At 53.8% G+C, this 19,530-nt stretch overlaps 1 protein-coding gene across 2 annotated transcripts; it reads left to right on the top strand.

Annotated features, from left to right (window-relative positions):
* Positions 1-1,223: 1,223 nt before the first annotated feature.
* Positions 1,224-17,945, top strand: METTL13 (methyltransferase 13, eEF1A N-terminus and K55). 2 transcript variants are annotated; one of them, XM_073356330.1, is made up of 8 exons: positions 1,224-1,653; positions 3,773-4,526; positions 6,818-7,017; positions 9,888-10,083; positions 12,553-12,717; positions 14,371-14,586; positions 16,277-16,383; positions 17,215-17,945. In XM_073356330.1, the coding sequence occupies exons 1-8, from the start codon at positions 1,501-1,503 to the stop codon at positions 17,416-17,418; spliced, it is 1,995 nt and encodes a 664-aa protein (XP_073212431.1). In that variant the 5' UTR covers positions 1,224-1,500; the 3' UTR covers positions 17,419-17,945. The 2 variants fall into 2 exon arrangements, with proteins under 2 accessions (XP_073212431.1, XP_073212430.1); XM_073356329.1 differs by having other exon boundaries at positions 1,228-1,653; positions 16,277-16,408.
* The last annotated feature ends 1,585 nt before the right edge of the window (positions 17,946-19,530 follow it).

Below are 19,530 nucleotides of genomic sequence, written 5' to 3'. Positions count from 1 at the left end.
GCCTCCCAGCGCCCTGTCCCGCGATCCCCCCTCGCCCGCCTCCCAGCGCCCTGTCCCGCGATCCCCCCTCGCCCGCCTGCCAGCGCCCTGTCCCCGATCCCCCCCTCGCCAGCCTCCCAGCGCCCTGTTCCGCGATCCCCCCCCTCGCCCGCCTCCCAGCGCCCTGTCCCCGATCCCCCCTCGCCCGCCTCCCAGCGCCCTGTCCCCGATCCCCCCTCCCCGCCTCCCAGCGCCCTGTCCCGCGATCCCCCCTCGCCCGCCTCCCAGCGCCCTGTCCCGCGATCCCCCCTCGCCCGCCTGCCAGCGCCCTGTCCCGCGATCCCCCCTCGCCCGCCTCCCCGCGCCCTGTCCCGCGATCCCCCCTCGCCCGCCTCCCAGCGCCCTGTCCCGCGATCCCCCCTCGCCCGCCTCCCAGCGCCCTGTCCCGCGATCCCCCCTCGCCCGCCTGCCAGCGCCCTGTCCCCGATCCCCCCCTCCCCGCCTCCCAGCGCCCTGTCCCGCGATCCCCCCTCGCCCGCCTCCCAGCGCCCTGTCCCCGATCCCCCCTCCCCGCCTCCCAGCGCCCTGTCCCGCGATCCCCCCTCGCCCGCCTCCCAGCGCCCTGTCCCGCGATCCCCCCTCGCCCGCCTGCCAGCGCCCTGTCCCGCGATCCCCCCTCGCCCGCCTCCCCGCGCCCTGTCCCGCGATCCCCCCTCGCCCGCCTCCCAGCGCCCTGTCCCCGATCCCCCCCTCCCCGCCTCCCAGCGCCCTGTCCCGCGATCCCCCCCTCGCCCGCCTCCCAGCGCCCTGTCCCGCGATCCCCCCTCGCCCGCCTCCCAGCGCCCTGTCCCCGATCCCCCCTCCCCGCCTCCCAGCGCCCTGTCCCGCGATCCCCCCTCGCCCGCCTCCCAGCGCCCTGTCCCGCGATCCCCCCTCGCCCGCCTGCCAGCGCCCTGTCCCCGATCCCCCCCTCCCCGCCTCCCAGCGCCCTGTCCCGCGATCCCCCCCTCGCCCGCCTCCCAGCGCCCTGTCCCGCGATCCCCCCTCGCCCGCCTCCCAGCGCCCTGTCCCGCGATCCCCCCTCGCCCGCCTCCCAGCGCCCTGTCCCGCGATCCCCCCTCGCCCGCCTGCCAGCGCCCTGTCCCGCGATCCCCCCCTCGCCCGCCTCCCAGCGCCCTGTCCCGCGATCCCCACCCTGCAGGCGCCCTATTCCAGCACTCGCCTCCCTGTCAAAGTTGAAACAACACACACTGGGTGGGGGAAGTAACGAGCCAATGGGAAGAAAGCTGGAAAAAAAGAGGCAACCAATGAGCTGGGACGTCGGTGTGCGGAGGAGCGGCCCAATGAGCAGGCTCCGAACACGGACGTAGCACAGCAACGTTCAAGGATCGCACTGTGGGGGCAGCACGGCCGCACGTGGGGGCAGCTTCGGGTTCGGGTCTGCAGCGCGTCTGCCCGTCAGGGGGACTCTGGGGGCGAGGGGGGACGGGCAGGCCCGGCGTGACGCCCCCTCCCCGCGCCATGGCTCTGCTGCCCCGCACCGCGCGGGACTTCGCCTCGGCCCAGTACTGGGAGCGCTTCTTCCAGCAGCGCGGGTCGCGCGCCTTCGAGTGGTACGGCGGGTACCTGGAGCTGTGCGCGGCGCTGCACAAGTACGTGCGTCCCCGAGACAAGGTGAGCGCTGAGCGGCCGGGGGCGCCTCCATTGGGTGGGGCCCGGGCCGAAGGGTAGAGCGCGTTCGCGACTCCCCCGATTCTAGTAGGGTATAGGCCCCCCGGCTGGGGTCAGAAGCAGCCCAAGGAAGAGGGAGCGGGTGAAATCGCTGCCAGGCGGGGGCATCACTGAATAGCACCCAGAGAGTACATCCGATGAAGTGAGCGTAGCTCACGAAAGCTTATGATCAAATAAATTGGTTAGTCTCTAAGGTGCCACAAGTACTCCTTTTTTTTTTTTCACCCAGAGAGTGGGTGTCACGGGCTCGCTGGCCCGTTGGAGGGTTCATGTCTGGGGGGTCCTGCCAGCCAGGGTCGGTCCTGGGTCCCGTGCCAATGTTTTCATTAGCCACTTGGGTAACGCAGGGTAGGGCCTGCTTGTAATGTTGGTGGCTGGCACCAAGCAAGTAGGGGTAGGGGCACTGGGTAGGCCAGGATTAGAATTCAGAGCAACCTGAGTTCAACAGGATGGAAGTCAATAAAACATGTGAAAAGTGCTGCACTTTGGAAGGAAAAATGAAATGCACAGTTACAGAAAGGGGAATAACCATCTGGGCAGTGCTGCTGCTGGAAAGGATCTGGGGTTGTAGTAGAATCGCAGATTGGATCTGATGCTGTTGCAGAAAAGGTTAATGTTCTGGGACATGTCAGGCAAAGCAGTGTATGTAAGATACAGGATGTAATTGTCACACTCTGCTTGGTACTGGTGAGGCATCAACTGGAGTACTGTGTGGGTGCCACACTTTAAGAAAGATGTGGACAAACTGGAGAAAGTCCCGAAGAGAGCAACAAAAATAAGTTTTGAAAACTTGACCTATGAAGAAAGGTGTGAGTTGTTTTTTTTTGGGGGGGGGGGAGATTAAAGGGGGTTAGAGGGGTAGGTTCAGCCTTGAGAAAAGAAGGATGAGGGTGGGAAATCTGATGATGGTCCTCAAATATGTTAAAGGCTGTTGTAAAGGAGACAGGGATCAATTGTTCTCCATGTCCAGTGACGGAAAGACAACAAGTAATGGGCTTAATTTGTAGCAAGAGAGGTTTAGGTTACATATTAAGAAAGCTTTCTAACTCTAAGGGTAGTTAAGGTCTGGAATAAGCTTTCAAGGAAGGTTGTGGAATCCCCATCATTGGAGGTTTCTAAGAACAGGTTACACAAACATCTGTCAGGGAGTGTCTAGGTTTACTTGGTCCTGCCTCAGTGCAGGGGGCTGGCCTTAATAATTTCTCAAAGTCCCTTCCAGCCCTATGTTTCTATGATTCTGATTCTCTTAGGGCAGGCTTTGTATGGGCATGTGAAGAGGTATAGGCAGGGGCTGGGCTGGGCTGGGCTGATCTCCTAGGTGCTGAGGACAGAAGATTTCTTTGATTCACAGCCCAGTGTTACAGTTGGGTGGCTCAAAGCCTAAAACATATGCCAAATCCATCCCAGAATAGGAGACTCCAAATACTACTTGCTTGATTGGATGTGGATCTGTGAGTAGGGAGGCAGCTTGGCAGGTAATCCCATGGATGCTCAGCGTATCCAGGCCAGTATCTCCCCATAGCCTAGTGCTAAGCTAATGGCCCAGTCTGGTGTTGGAGATAGTGACCAGTAGATAAAACCAAGATCATGACCACTTGTGGTCATAAGTGATTTCACAGCACTTCTCAGAAGAGATGGGGTATGGCTCCCCTTATTCTGGCTAAAATCTAGCTCAGATAATCACATCCTGTCTCCCTGAATTTCATGTGCAGTCCAGGTTACATCCACTCGAGTTTACTAGTTGCTGTGCATTAGTCATCAGATGGTGTCTTCCACCTGGATGCAGCTATAGTGCAGTGGTGGGGAAGGGATTCCTGCGTGTGTGTGTGTGTTTAACATGTACGTGTCGAATGCCTCCTTTCTGTGTGGTGACTCCTGCTGTAGTATATTTATTGCAAGATCCCAGAGTGTTGGTTAGTGAGCATTCATGGTGGGTTTGTCTCCCAGAGAATCCGTTGTTTGCTGATCTCCATGGAGTGTGTATGTGTGTTTGGGATCGGTTGGGATAAATAGGGCTGTGTGTGTATCCATAGGAAAACTATTATCTCTTTAAATTTCTCAGGTTCTTGTAGTGGGTTGCGGCAACTCCGAACTGAGCGAGCAGATGTATGATGTGGGCTACCAGGACATTGTGAACGTGGACATCAGTGAGGTGGTGATAAATCAGATGAGGGAGCGGAATGCCCACAGGAGGCCAAAGATGAGCTACCTGCAGATGGACATGCTGCAGATGGATTTCCAGGACGCTCAGTTCCAGGTGGTATTGGACAAGGGCACCCTGGATGCTATCCTGGTTGATGAAGAGGAGGCCACCCTCGAAAGGGTGGACAGGATGTTTGCTGAGATTAGCCGGATGCTGCAGGTTGGAGGCCGTTACCTGTGTATCTCCTTGGCCCAGGCCCATGTGGTGAAGAAGGTGGTAGGCTACTTCTCCCGGGAAGGCTGGATGGTGCGCGTTCACCAGGTCTCTGGCAGTGATGACGGAGCGGACAAGCAGCAGTTTGTTCTGCCTGTTTTTGTCTACGTCATGACCAAGTTCAAGAAGATCCCTGGTTCGGTTCTGCAGATCCTCGAGATCTGCACGGAGGAGCAGGACAAGCCTGTGCGGGTGGAGAGCGCTGAGCAGTTGGTCGAGGCAATAAAGGAGAGGCAGCTGTATGCTCTGCTGCGCAGCCAGCTGAATAAAAACCCCAGCGCGAGCCACGTCTCCCTGGATCTGTGTGATGCGGATGCTGGGAAACCTCGGTACACTCTGCATGTAGTGGACAGCCCCTCAGTGAAAGCCTCCCGGAACAATCACTTCGCCATCTTCATCAGTGAGTTCAGCTCCTCCGAGAGGATATTTCTCTAGCTGAGATGTTCAAAATAGGGATGAAATCCTGATCCCATTGAAGTCCATAGAAAAACTCCCATTGATTTCAGCAGGGGTCACAATTTCAGGTGTCTAAAGTTAAGCTCTTAAGCCTCTAGTTAAGTATAAGATAGGCCTGATTTTCACCAGTGCCGGACACCCAACAACTCCCATTCATTTCTATGGCAGTTGCTGGGTGCTCAGCACTAGAGACAGTTAGAGATTTTCCAACTGAACTTTTTCTGCTGGCAAATGCCAAGTTGGTGGTATGAAATATTTCACCAAATCTCTCACAGACTGGATGAAACTTTCATTAAAACACAGGCAGGTTTCCCTGTACCCCCACCCCCCAGTTCTGGGGATGAGCAGCATTTCTCCAGCTCCCAGAGCTGTGGGCTGATAGGGAGGCTCAGTGACTCTCCAGCAGCTGGGCTGAGATTTCCCAGGTGAGGGTGGTCAGGAAGCCAGAAACATTTTGTTTCAGTTCTCCTGAAATGGAATTTTTCTTTAAATTTCTTCCAGTGAAAAGTTTTCATGGTTTTGACGGTTCTTTCCAAAGCAGGATGAATTCTCTCCCCACCCCCCATCCTAACTTTTTTTCAGAAAGATTCCCATTTTTTTGGCCAGCTCTGCTCAGCAACTCTGAAAATCAAGTTAGTTATCAAAGATGCCTTTCAAGGCTCCTGAGCCCCTAAATTTAGACCCCTGGTTTTGAAAATCTTGGTCTCCAGGAGCAAAAGAACTAGACACATTAGCTTGCCATGGTATTGTGTGTAGGCAGAGCCCAGTCACTGACCAAAAAGCAGTGTGATGCTGTGGCCTGATACAAACCCTTAATCTGACATAGGGGACTGGTTATGAAGATGGATGGATAACTGCCCCATTTTTCATCTCCAAAATGTGCCCATCGGTGTAATCTGAAGCTGTATTGGTGAACACCTGGGCTTTATTGCATCGGTATTTGAGATACTGGATAGCCCCTTACATCAGCTCGGAGAGCAAATGCACAATATAAGATACAGCTGTTAACCTGTAGGATCTGATTCTGCCACCTTCCCAAAGAGCTATTCCCAACCCCTATGAATAGCCCCATTCGTTTCATTGAGGCTATGTATGGAAAAAAGGTACCAGCAGCTGAGAGTTCTGGTGGCAGAATCTGCCCCCTAGTAAATAGCAGATACTGATCATGGAACATTCATACATGTTTGTTACTAACTTTGTCTGTGATGCTCAGTCCTGTTACTGCCAGGTAAAGGTTAAATAGACCAATTTACTCTGTGTTAATATCATAAATGTACTCACTGCAGTTAGCCTTTCCTTGGTGGATGCATGTGTATGGTATTTATCGTGTGTACAAACTGCTGGCTTCCTTAGGATCAGCAGGAGCTCTGAGGTAGCTTCTTCCTTGAATTTGAGAGAGCTCTGCTATTTTAAAAAAACAAAACAAAAACCATTTGACTGAGATTTCAGTGTATGAAATCCAAGCCTCCTTAACAGAATGCAGAAACCTCCCCTCTTCTTAGCCACACACAAAGCAGGTCACACTGGTTAGTGCATTTTTAGTATTTCTTCAATTGCCCTCTTCCAACCTGTTACCAGTAGTGGAATTAATTTTTCACATTATTAAGGCAGATTTGTCTGCTAGACAATAACAATAATAGATGGCCTGTTTGATTTTCATCCAAGGAGGCAACGTAGTCCAGCGCACAGGGCTGAGAGTTGGGATTCCTGAAGTTTGTTACCTTCTCTGGCTCATTGTGTGACCAATTAACCACACTGCATCTCAACTGTCCTGTTCATAAATATGGGGCAGATACTTGCTCCACTTTCCAAGTGCTTTGGAATCTACAACTGGATGAGATCCAGAGGAGTGCTAAGTCTTCTTGTTTCATTAGCACAGACTCTAGATACACAGTCCTGCAATGCATTCAAGCCTTCGTGTTATGAATGCGTTGGAGGAAGGGGCATCCAAAATGGATTCAGTCAAGGGGTGCATTGGCAGCTTTCAGGGCCATGGGACTGCATCTAATTTGTCAAATCTGGAGAATGCAGTTGTCACTGTCCTCAGTATAACAGGAGCACGCTGTGTACCGGCTCCATCTCGATCCAAGCAGCACAGATGTACTGTGTTCTGGAGCTTATCTGCATTAGAGATGAGGGCAGCTACTTCAGATACATAGGTAGCACTGTACTTCTAGCACCATCCGTTTCTGCCACCGTGGTCTCTGCTCTCCTGACCGCAACCCCTTTCTCCAGTACCGCAGGGCAGAGAGACCGAGTGGCTCTTTGGAACAGAGGCGGGTCGGAAGCAGCTGGCTGCCAGCGCAGGCTTCAGGCGGCTGATAACGGTGGCGCTGCACAGAGGTCAGCACTACGAAGGGATGGAAGGCATCCAGGCAGAGCTGTCAGGGAAGGTGATGGAGCTGGCACCACCCGGCCTTCCATCCCAGCAGCAAGTAAGTGCTGTTTCCAGCAGCTGTGTTCAAGCATCTCCTTGGGCAGAGCCGCAAACCCAGCCTGTGCCCCACACCTCCATAACCAGACTCTAGCTCAGAGGTGGGCAAATTATGCCCTGTGGGCCACATCTCCTGCCTGGCCCCTGAGCTCCTGGCCCGGCAGGCTAGCCCCCGGCCCCTCCCCTGCTGTTCCCCACCGCCTACCCCGGTAAGGGGTCAGGGAGCACGGGGGTGTTGGATAGAGGGCAGGGGAGTTCGGGGTGGTGGTCAGGGGCGAGGGTGTGGATAGGGGTTGGGGCAGTCAGAGGGCAGAGAACAGGGGGGTTGAATGGGGGCAGGGGTACCACCAGTCAGAAAGGTGGGGGGTTGGATGGGGTGGCAGGGGGCAGGCAGGGGTTCCGGGGCAGTCAGGGAGGGTTGGATGGGGCAGGGGTCCCCGGGGGGGGGGAAGGTGTGGGAGGGGACTTGGCCACACCTGGCTGTTTGGGGAGGCACAGCCTCTCCTAACCAGCCCTCCATACAATTTCAGAAACCTGATGTGGCCCGCAGGCCAAAAGGTTAGCCCGCCCCTGCTCTAGCTCCTACTTCAGGGCATCCTGCTGCTCTCTGTTGCCTTCCATCTCTCTGTGCAGTCATATTTTCCTTTCAGCTGGAAGTGGGCTCCAATTGCAAAATTTGATCTGGCTCCAGTCAAGGGGGAGGGGTTCAGCTCTGAGGCTTAATTCAGCCCAGTATCTAGCTGCTGTTTTATTCTCCTCCCCACACCAGCTCCAGTCACTTCATTCCTTCAGGCTGTGATTTTTGGATGCCTTAATTTGAGGGCCTCAACTTCAGATACCCCAACGGGGCCTGATTTTTATAGGGAGGGCATCTCAAGTTGGGCACCCAAAACCACTTGCCCTATTTGCAAATATTGGCCTGAGTCTCTTCCGCTTTCCTGTTTCTTTCTGCAGCTTTCTCCCCACCTCGCTGAGGACTGAACCATTCAGCAACTCATAAAACATGTATTCTTGCTGTGACTTGATAACAGTGGTGAAAACACTGGCCAAGCTACTATGCCACACAAACCTGTCTGCTCCTCACCCTCCCCTGATATCCTCCACTTCCTACGGCAAATATCCTTCCAGTTCCTAAGATGCATCTGGTTCAGCTTGACTTCCTAAGGGGAGGCGTAGAACGGTTTATTGTGCCTTTTTCAGTATTAGCAGGTCAAATGGGATCTATCTTGGATCCAGTTCTATTCAGTGTCTTCATAAATGATTTGGGTAATGGCATAGACAATGCACGGACAACATTTTTGGATGATGCCAAAGGGGGTTTTTTTGCAGGCACTTTGAAGGACAGGTTTAGAATTCAAAATGATTTTGAAAAACTGGAGAAATGGTCTGAAATAAATAAGATGAAATTGAATAAGGACAAATGCAAAGTACTCCATTTGGAAGAAGAAATCAATTGCACAAATACAAAATGGGAAATTACTGCCTAGGAAGGAGTACTGCAGAAAGGGATCTGGGGGTTATAGTGGATCACAAACTCAATATGAGTCAACAGTGTAACACTGTTGCAGATAAAGCGAACTTCATTTTGGGATATGTTACTCGGAGTGTTGTAAGCAAGACACAAGAAGTAAGTCAAACAGGCCATCTACATATAGCAGACAAATCTGCCTTAATAATGTGAAAGACTAATTCTACTACTGCTCAGCACTGAAAAGGCCTCAGTTGGAGTGTTGTGTCAAGTTCTGGGCACCATACTTCAAGAAAGATGTGGACAAATTGGAGAAAGTCCAGAGAAGAGCAACAAAAATGATTAAAGATCTAGAAAACATGACCTACGAGGGAAGGTTGGAAAAAATGGGTTTGTTTAATCTGGAGAAGAGACGACTGAGGAGAGACATAATAATCTTCAACTATGTAAAAGATTCTTACAAAGAGGAGGGTGATATATTGTTCTCCTTATCCACTGAGGACAGGACAAGGAGCAATGGGCTTAAAATGCAGCAAGAGAGATTTAGGTTAGACATTAGGAAAAGCTTCCTAACTGTCAGGGTAGTTAAGCCCTGAAATAAATTACCTACAGACTTACCTACAGAGGTTGTGGAATCTCCATCTTTGGAGGTTTTAAGAACAGGTTAGACAAACACCTGTCAGGTATGGTCTAGATAATACTTTGTCCTACCCCAGTGCAGGGGATTGGACTAGACGACCTATCAAGGTCCCTTCCACTCCTAGATTTCTGTTACTCTTTGAAACTGTTGTGCCGGTCTCCTATTAAAGGCAAAAGTACAGGAGACCAGGCAAAACTGGATTCTATGATCTGTCAGCCTTTCAGATTTCAGTAGATGTGGGAAATCAGATTAAAATCCCCAGGGTTGAACCTGCCCCTGCAGATCTGGTACCAGGTCTGGTTCTGGGGCAACTGAAATTGTTTATGAGGTTTCTAGCCAAGACGTGAGAATTCTCATGAGAACAACTGATCTCCTAAGAATCTTGCCAAATTGGACAACAATCTTAAAAGAGCATTTGATTTATTTATTTTGGCACCACTGAAAATCAGACCAGATCCTTGCTTTGGCCTGCAAGCCAAGCTCTGAACCCATCAGAATCTGTATCCAAACAGTCCCTGGACCATCATGCTATATGGGGGCCCTTTGAGCTGGGTTGCAGTGCTATTGCCTTGGTCTCCAGTCAGCCTAGACAGGGATTGCAGGTGGGAGTTTGCACAACTCTGATTAGAACAACAAACTGCCTTGTGTTCATAATGCTATTTTCCTATTGCGGTCTCTGGGCTCTTCCTCTGGTTCTTTCTGTAAAGTCTCTGGTGTCTCCTGTGTGAGTTAGTTTCCCCCATTGCTTTTCTTTCTCCCCCAGGTGCCGTTTCTCTCTGTAGGGGGGGACATCGGGGTCCGTACCATTCAGCACCGGGACACCAGCACCATGAGTGGGGAATATCTCATCGAAGATGTGAAAGGGGACAACATGTGCTACTTCCGGCGGCTCATCTTCCTCAGCAACAGGAACGTGGTACAGTCGGAAGCCAGGCTGCTGTCCAGTGCAGCCCCTAGAGGTGTGTAAACTTGGGCCTAGGGATTTGGGAAAGATTCTCAGGGCTTGGGCAGCACAGTAAAGGGCTGCGAAGAGTTCAGTAGACCCAGGAGCCGTTGGATGGCTCTGGGCAGCAATAAGCAGATTGGAAGCAATGGGAGCATATCATGAGAGTAAATGGAACAACCACACTAGGTGACATCTAACTCATCCCAGGGGGCCACTGTGGAGAAGAAAGATCGGGGTGTATTGGTTGATCACAGGATGACTATAAGCCGTCAGTGTGATGTGGCTGTGAAAAAGGCTAGTGCAGTCGTAGGATGCATCAGGCAAGGCATTTCCAGTAGAAATGGGGAAGTGTTAATACCATTATACAAGGCACTGGTGAGACCTCATCTGGAATACTGTGCAGTTCTGGTGTCCCATGTTTAAGAAACATGAATTCAAACTGGAACAGGTGCAGAGAAGGGCTGCTAGGATGATCAGAGTAATGGAGAACCTACCTTATGAGAGGAGACTCAAAGAGCTTGGCTTGTTTGGCTTAACAAAATGAAGGCTATGGGGAGATAACTCTCCCTCCCTGGTATTTAAGGGCTAGTGTTGGCACAAGAACAAATGGATGTAAACTGGCCACCAACAAGTCTAGGCTTGAAATTAGGCAAAGATTTCTAACAATCTGAAGAGAGAAGTTCTGGAACAGCCTCCCAAGGGGAGCAGTGGGGGGAAAAAAGCCTAACTGGCTTCACGACTGAGCTTGATACATTTATGGAGGGCATGGTATGATGAGGTTGCCTACAATGACCCATCTGCTATTAGTAAATATCTCCAGCGGCCAGAGAGGGACACTAGATGGGGAGGGCTCTGAGTTACCACAGAGAATTCTTTCCCAGGTGTCTGCCTGGAAAGTCTTGCCCACATGATCAGAGTCTAACTCAGGGGTGGCCAACCTGTGGCTCCGGAGCCACATGCGGCTCTTAACAGAAGTTAATATGCGGCTCCTTGCATAGGTCCCAACTCTTGGCGTCTGTAGCTCCCGCCCCACTTTCCAGTGTGCCAGGGGGTGCTCGCTGTTCAACCCCTGGCTCTGCCACAGGCCCTGCCCCCACTCCACCCCTTCCTGCCCCCTCCCCTGAGCCTGCCATACCCTCACTCCTCCCCCCTAGAGCCTCCTGCACACCACGAAACAGCTGATCAGAAGGTGCGGGGAGGGAGGGGGAGGTGCTGATCAGTGGGGCTGCCGGTGGGTGGGAGGCGCTGGGAGCGGGGGTGGGGGGAGCTAATGCGGCGGTGGGGGGGGCTGCTGACCTATTACTGTGGCTCTTTGGCAATGTCCATTGGTAAATTCTCCTCCTCAGGCTCAGGTTGGCAACCCCTGGTCTAACTGATCACCATATTTGGGGCGGTGAAGGAATTTTCTCCTGGGTGACACTAACAGTGACTGGGGTTTTTTCACCTTCCTCTGCGGCATGGGGCACTTGCAGGTTTAAACAAGAGTAAACAGCAGATTAGCCCACAATCCAATCCTGCACCTTTTGCTGTGAGGAAACGTTTTCTAGTGTTCATCCTGTGTTTTCCTCTTCTTAATCCTTTTTCAGTGCTCCTAGTGGTGCCTCTAAACCATTCCTCCACCACCACCACCTCCTCCTCCTTCAGCTGAGCGAGGCTGGCGGTCTTCACAATGACCTGATGTAGAGTCTGAATATTACTGATCTGTTAGATGTTCAGTGGAACTCGAGAAAGATGGATTGTCGTCTTAGGTCTGACGCCATCTCTCAGCTGCCAGGAGCAGCATTTTAATTCATTAAGGGAAGGACAAAACTAAACCCCGAAGGACGAGGGAGACTCCGACATGCTGAGAACAAGAGAGTAAAACTGATAAATGTTGACACAACAGTACCTCGAGCCAAGCACAGCAGCCACAAGGTCCCGGTTGAACTGATAGGAGAGAATGAGGCCACACCCCATGTTTTCCTGTTGGCAGCTACCCTTGAAGTCTTAGCTGCCAGTGAACAAGTGATCAGAAATGGTTTTTCACAGGCAGGAAGGGACTTCGGGGGATGGAGTCCATCCTGCGGGGGAGGTGGGATAGTCTGGAGATGACGTGTATAGACTAGAGGGGAGTGAGGCTGATATCAGAGGTCGGTGGGTGTGGGGCTCCAGGAGCCCAGGCTGGTGGGTGTCTGTTTGAAATGTTGGAAAGGGAGCAGCAAACGGAGTTAACCACAGCCAGAGGGAGGACTACGGGCTTGGGGAATGGGGAGAGATCATCCAGCCCCTTTGAAAACCTAGCTACAGTCTGACCATAAGAGGAACCCCTAATGGATACAGCAGAGTAAAACGAGCCCTTCTCCAAGCTTCTGCATGGCCACATGGGGACTTAGCGACCTCCCTCCCCCAAGGATATGTCCTGTTGTCCCCAGCGCATGTCGGGTGTGCCAGCCCCTCTGCATGTCTGCCTGGGCATCTGGCTAATCTCTACTGTGTTGTTCAGGTCAGAAGAAGCGGAAGAAGGACAAGAAGAAACAGGCGTCTGGCTCCACCGAGGCCCCCCCAGAGTCAGCTGGCCAGGCCATTGACCGGAGCTACCTCTGCTGTGAACACCATAAGGCCATGGTTGCAGGACTGGCTCTGCTGAGAAATCCTGAGCTCCTACCAGGTGCGAGGCTCACGAGCTAAGAGAAATGACACTCCCCCACCACAGGAGAGGGCAAGTCCCTAGTACAAGTCTTCCCTGCACTTGTACCTGAGTCAACTCAGAGTCAGGGGCAGCTAAGGTGGGGGGGGGAAGTATCTCCATCAGTGACCGAATGGCAGGGCGGGCCCAGGGACTCCTCTCTGGCTGCTGCTGGTGCTAGTCCGTCTGTGTCCTCTCCCTATCCCAGAGGTGGGGGTGAGTCTCTGGTGCCATCTGGACACAGCATGGAAAGTGCTGTAGCCTCCCCCAGCATGAAAGGTGCTTCAGAATCAGCACACGTCAGTTTCGGTATGGAGTGGCTGTGGAGGCTAATGGTTAGAGCAGGAGCCTTGAACTACGGACTCCTGGTTTCTGTTCCTGGCGCTCACACCGAGTGCGTATGGGTTGATGTGTCTGTGCCCCAGCTCCCCTGTCTGTAAAGCGGCAAGGACGACACTTGCCCACATCCTGCTGGAAGGGAGGGGAAGCTCTGCTAGCTCAAGCTCACCAAGCACTTTGAGATCCTCCTGTGGCAGGCCCTGGAGGAGCGCCAAGCACTATTGGTCAGAGGGAAGCTCCTTGGACTGGATTTCCAGTCTGGTGGATGGGTAACTGGGGGATGTTGGGTTGGTGCTTCTGGCTGGGTGGGGGGACTGGGCGCTAGCATCGGACCTGGTGCTCCGGGTTAGGGCGCTCACCGCCTGTCGCTACAGAGCTGGTTTAAAAGACTGGTGAGGTCAGTAAGCGAAACAAGCAGCGTGGCTTCAGCACATTCCTAGCAGGCGTCGTGTACGTCCCAGGCCCAGCACCCATGCCCAGCCAGCCGTGGCTGCTTGGCATTGCAAAGCCAGGGGAGTTTCAGGGCCCGGTAGGTTGCATTGTCTGAGATGAGGGCGGTGGCCTGGTGCCTGCTGCTGTCTGCCTGGCTCTATTGCTCACTCGCTATCCTGAGCACTACCTTGTGTTCCTATTCAGCAGCCTGTGGGCAGCCACAGCCTCTGGAAAAGGCTGCTGCTGTCTCAGGATACCAAGAGCTGAGCAAAAGCAACTCTACCCCCTGGCCAGTAAGGCAGCGACAGCAACGGGGATCACCAGGTGCTGGGCAGGTGTCCCCCGACTGCCCTGAACTTCCCTGACGTGCACATCCCTGTTACATGTGTAGCTTTCGTAGGAGCCAAGTTGCCAGAATTTCCCTGGACAGTCACCCGCTGTCGATCAGCTTTGTTCTCGCCCTGAAACAGAGGGAAAAGAGGCGAGGAGGCTGGTTTCTGGATGCCACAGGGACCCCAGTGTGCAGCTGGAGGGCCAGATGTGGACGGTATTAAAATGAAAAATTCCCCTCTGAAAACTTGCTAAGTAAATCCACTCAAGGAGGAGATAGCGCAGGTGGGGAGGGGATGTCTGGAGCAGCAGAGAGCGAACTAAACCCAGCTGCAGGAGGAAAAGGTTTAGAGGTGTGTGTTTTTAGATAGTGGGGACCCAGGGACTGCGATGAATGAAGAGGAAGCCACTTCCATGCCTAAGGTCTACCCCAGATGCAATGGTGGGTGGAATGTGAGCATAGTGTTCTCCCACGCTGGCCTGGAGGGGACAGCATGGAGGCAGTTAATTTCCCAGCTTGCTTCCCACTTGCAGGAGCCAGGCTCTCGGTGCTGGTGATCGGGCTGGGTGGGGGCAGCCTGCCTCTCTTCATCCATGACTATTTCTACCAGTCCCACGTTGAGGCGGTTGAAATCGACCCCTCCATGCTGGAGGTGGCTACCCGGTGGTTCGGCTTTTCCCAAGGCGACAGGATGAAAGTTCACATTTCGGACGGCCTGGACTACGTGGCCAACATGGCAGCAGCGGCAGGTAATGGGCAAGGGTCCCTGCAGACTGATCATAGAATATCAGGGTTGGAAGGGATCTCAGGAGGTCATCTAGTCCAACTCCCTGCTCAAAGCAGGACCAATCCCCGATTTTTGCCCCAGATCCCTAAATGGCCCCCTCAAGGATTGAACTCACAACCCTGGGTTTAGCAGGCCAGTGCTCAAACCACTGAGCTATCCCTCCCCTGATGCATCCCTGACGCTCCACCAATCCCGCCTCCCTACTCTCAAATGCCGTGAGGGGATGGTATCGGTTCCATGCCTGTAGCTGCTAGCCAGGGTCCCCTTGATTCTTGACCCTGAGTGCAGCAACCCCAATGCCGATCTTCCAAGCTCCTTGCAGTTGGTTAGCTTTGTACCCCACAGGGACAGGGCAAGGGGACGGGGAGAATGTTCACAGTTCTGGAGATCCCACTAAGGCAGTGCCCTCTGGGGTGGTGAGAAGAGAGATCTGATGATGTGTTACCTCAACTCTGACTCATACCTATCCCTTTCTTGTTGATTCCCCTACTCCCCACCCAAAAGTGTCTTCTGGTGAAAGGTTCTCTTCCATTCTGAGCCACACCACCTCTCTCTCCTCCGCCCAGTCCCCCCATGCATAGGCACAGACTTCTGCTTGCACTGGTGGGTGCTTGACTTTCCTCTGCCCCCACCCCAACTCCGTCCCCTCCCTATTCTGACTCCTTCCCCAAATCATAGAATATCAGGGTTGGAAAGGACCTTAGGAGGTCAATCCCTGTCCCAGCCCCGCCTCTTCTCCTCCCCTGAACAGGCCACATTCCCGCTCCTCCCCCATCCCTCCTGGAGCTTGCTAAGCTGTCAAACAGCTGTTTGATGGTGGCAAGCACTGGGAGGAAGGTGGAGGAGCAGGGACACGGCAGGGAGGAGGCAGAGGCGGAGATGAGGTGGGGGTGGGGTGGGGAGCTTGGCTGCCGGTGGGTGCAGAGCACCCACCAACTTTTCCCCATGGGTGCTCTAGCGCCTATGCCTCCACGTCAGTCCATCACCGCTTTACCCATCAGCCATTTAATTTGTATGTAACACGCGTGAGCTGAGGTGCCATTAGCAAGGTGTGGAAGGATATCTAATTCTCTTCCACCTGCAGCCATTAGCATCATGAGCCATGACCTTTTCAGCTCTCCTAAGCTAAGTAGAGTCATCCTTTGGTATGTGGATGGGAGACCTCCAAAGAGAACCCAACGCTGGAGAAAGTGGTGGTTTTGCGTCATTGGTTACATTCTTTCCCCAGTCCCTACTGAATTAATGCCACCGCCTGGCGTTGGGGGGGGTCTTTCTGGCAAGATGTCTAATGGGCAGCATGACCACTCGTGGTCATTTAAAGATCTCCTGGCCTGGTGCCAAATTCCAGCCTGGCTGCCTGTAGTTCCAATGTAACACAGTGTTCTTTGCTTCCTCTGTTAATTGCTGAGCAGCTGCCATGCCCGCTCCAGAGGTGGCTGCATTTCTGTGGAAGGGGAGAAGACTCCTGCAAGTGTCATTCATAGAGCCTTGGATGGAAGCTGCTGTGCAAATGGCAAAAGAATCTTTTAATCTTCTACCTTTTATCTCAGCCATTCACACAGTGACTATGGCAGTGAGCAGTGCTTGGCTCATCCAACGCTATTGATTTCTTGCTCTTTGGGGATGCTAACTGGGCTGTTCTTCTTCTGCAGCACCAGCCCGGTACAATGCTGTCATGTTTGATGTAGACAGCAAGGATCCCACGCTGGGAATGAGCTGCCCGCCCCCGGCCTTTGTGGAAATGGCCTTCCTGCAGAAGGTCAGAACCATCCTGGCACCGGAAGGTACAGAAAGGCTGTCCGACAGCCTCGCGTGCGCTGAAGAGAGCAAGTGTGTCCCTAGTGGTGAAAGCTCGGCACTGGGTGGCAGGATCCCTGGGTTCTGTGCCTGGTTCTGCCACTCAGTGGCAGAGCAACCTCTGTGGCTCAGCCCCACTCTGTAAAACAGAGCGAATAACGTTGGTGAGGCAGATGGAGCCACTCAATGGATGTACAGGGCAGTGCGGGGTCAGATTGTAATGCCCTTCCCCCCAGGATGACTAGCATCTTGCTCCATGAGCGGGTCTGCTGATACCAGTGGATCTGCTCATGGAGGAAGGGGTGATGAGGGATGGTGGGCTGGCCCTATGTATGTTCAGTGATTTGCTGGCATTAGCGACAGCAATGAGAGCCCTCTGTTAGACACTGGAGTCAGCTGCTAACTAGCTGCAGGCCCATGGCTGCTTTGCAGGGGCCTCTTTGTTTGCGCTGTGTACCAGGACTCTCACCCACTTGACGTTCGGTGCTGGTGCTCTCAAGCTTTACCCAGACGAGGGCTGTGGCACCTTCTGGCTGTTAATTCAGGAGCTGCACCTAATGGGCATAAATGGAGAGACTGAGGCTGCAAGCCTGGCCGTGCTGCTGGGAGACCGTGGGTTCCAGCATGCCTGGGTGCTTGGCTCCAGTTGGAGCTCAGCCTGCTGGAATCTGTAGTCCCCTAGCAGCACCTCTATTGGTGTGGAGGATTGGGGAGTAGTGTGAGGCAGGTTGCTACTAATCACTCCAGTTCCAAACGTGCCTGTGCTTTCGGGTCTCTTTTCCCCTTGCTCCAGGCGTCTTTGTGCTCAACTTGGTGTGCCGAGACTCCCTGCTCAAAGACTCGGTTATGGCCACCCTCAAGGAGGTCTTCCCCCTGCTGTACGCCCGGAGGATCAAGGGGGAGGTCAATGAAATCCTGTTCTGCCAGCCGCACCCCGAGGGGAAGCTGGCTGCCCCGGAGCTTGTGGAGATGGGTAGGACCCTGGAGAGGACGCTGAGGAGGCCCGGCCGAGCATGGGACAGCTCCTACATCCTGTCGGACATGCTGAAGGCAGTGGAGATCGTGTGAGAGGGACGTTCTGCCTTGCCTGGGTTACCCGCCTGTGCTCTCTGTTTGGAGAGAGGAGCTGAAGGCAGTTGTGCCGTCTGACTGTAAACCCTGCGAGTGAAGAGCGGCGCCCCCCAGCACCTCAACATGTGCTCCTCCCGCCTGCTAGGGCCAGAATGGTGCATCTCGAGCAGCCTGTCAGAAGGGAGGCAGGATCCTGGAAGGGAAAACCTCCCTCTGGGGGGAAAAAGGGGGGCTGCCAGCCATAGTGAAAGGACCAAAGGGTCTCTAGGCAGCAGCAAATGGTGTGAGAAGTTCTTTTCCTTCTCCGAGTGGCTGTGTGCCAGCTGCTTAGGGGAGTGGGGCCTGGTCTAGCTCTACTACTTCGGCTTCTTATTGCTGTGGAGGCCAGTCCTGGGTGTTTGCCACGGGAGCCTCCCCCGCTCTCTGCTTTTAAAATAAAGATCTTTTTCCTTGGCAGATGTAGAATTGGGGAAGCAGGGCCTTGGGTGTGGAATAGGCGGCTAGCATGAAGGGTGGGAATGTGGGGGCCAAAGCTGGTAGGCTGGGGAAAAGCGAGGAAGTCCCACTTACAAAAGGGGGCTGTCTGGGTCTGTCTGATCCCAAATCCCACCTGTGTCTGTCCGCCTGACTCACCAATGTACAGTCTTGTCACTCGCCCTGCCTGGCATTTGTACACTTTCACCCCAGCTCTCCTGTCAGCTGGCCCACACTCCCCACAATTTTCTCTGACCCTAGATGAATAGGTAGGATCTGAGAAAGAGCTAGGCCCAGCTCTGAGCTCCTCCAGCCTGCAGGGCTCTCTCCCACTTAAATCAGAGGGAGTCTCCACTCTGTAAGGGTGTTAGAATTGGGTCCTGCGTGGATCTGTTTGTACTGCAGTGGCTGCAACCACAAAGCATGTGGTGGACATCTGATGTCTTTGAAAATGCTCTCAGCCAATACCAGTATGTCCCCCTGTGCCTTCCAGGAAAAACGTAAGCTTTTTGACAGTCTGAGGACCAGTGTCACACTGCAGCTACCTCTGGGCTAGAGCACAGCTAGGTTGAACAGTCCATAGTAACCTTAATGGTGTTTTGTGGAATGAGACATGAAGGAGAACTCAGCGTGCTGAACTAGGCTGGCCTGAATGTAAACACCTGCCTTGTAATGTAAGCCCACGCTTGCTCTTCCACCTCTTCCTTCTCGGAACAGTGCTCGGTGATGGTCACCTGTCTGAGCACTTTGTCTCTCTCCTAAACCTTTGCCCTTTTTCCAGCACAGGAGCTGGCTCAGTGCAGCTGCTGCAGGAGAGATGTTACTGCCTGAATTAGCACCAGGGTTCCTGCTCCACTGGCGCTTTGCCTGGGGGCGTCCTATCCAGGCGTGAAACATACCCAGTACTGCGGGCCCTGGGAGAGCTGCCCAGGTCAAAGCCTGGGGCTGCAGGCAGATGCGACTCAGAAGGGGAAATCATGCCCCTGTAGCCCTGAGAAACAGACACATCAAAACTCATTTCCCTTAGTACTAAAGACAAAACTCAAATAGCACCAACTTGCCAGGGCCAGGAATCTGCAAGCCCTACCCCAGCATGCTGTACTCTGGGTTGGCTCTCTGGTCCACCTTAAGGCACCCTTTGGAAGGAGGTTGGCCCCTGATGAAGGACCTCCAGGCTACAACGGCCACCTAATCCCTGCCCCCACTTCAGCCTAGTATCCAGTCATTCCCCTGCGATTGCTGGCAGAGCCCATGGTGCTCACACCCATGGCCTGGCAGCCCCTTCCTGCTAGCACCAATACTGCCTCCCCCTCAGGGGCTGTTCCTAGCCATCCTAGGCCCTAAGCCAGGATGGCAGGTGTGATCGGGTAAGGACTTGGCACCAGCCCAAAGGCCATTTTGCATAGACTTCTCGTAGACTCAGGTGCCATCTGCCCCTGGAGCTTTCACCTCTATGGGAAAGGAGGGTATCTAGCCACCAGCCCTGAGACTGACCCCTCTGGGTTAATACTGGGTGGGGGAGAAATGAATTTAGGGCTAAGGGAGCATGCTGGTACCTGACCCC

Source organism: Lepidochelys kempii, chromosome 8 (genome assembly GCF_965140265.1).
Source record: "Lepidochelys kempii isolate rLepKem1 chromosome 8, rLepKem1.hap2, whole genome shotgun sequence".
In the NCBI taxonomy this organism is placed as follows: domain Eukaryota; kingdom Metazoa; phylum Chordata; order Testudines; family Cheloniidae; genus Lepidochelys; species Lepidochelys kempii.
This window is presented reverse-complemented; position numbering and strand designations above follow the sequence as displayed.

Excerpts from the sequence above, each read along its gene's own strand:
- METTL13 (XM_073356329.1), top strand. The coding sequence starts at position 1,501 with ATGGCTCTGCTGCCCCGCACCGCGCGGGACTTCGCCTCGGCCCAGTAC. Across the intron at positions 14,587-16,276 it reads CAACATGGCAGCAGCGGCAG|CACCAGCCCGGTACAATGCT; the intron begins GTAATGGGCAAG and ends CTTCTTCTGCAG. Across the intron at positions 16,409-17,214 it reads AACCATCCTGGCACCGGAAG|GCGTCTTTGTGCTCAACTTG; the intron begins GTACAGAAAGGC and ends CCCTTGCTCCAG.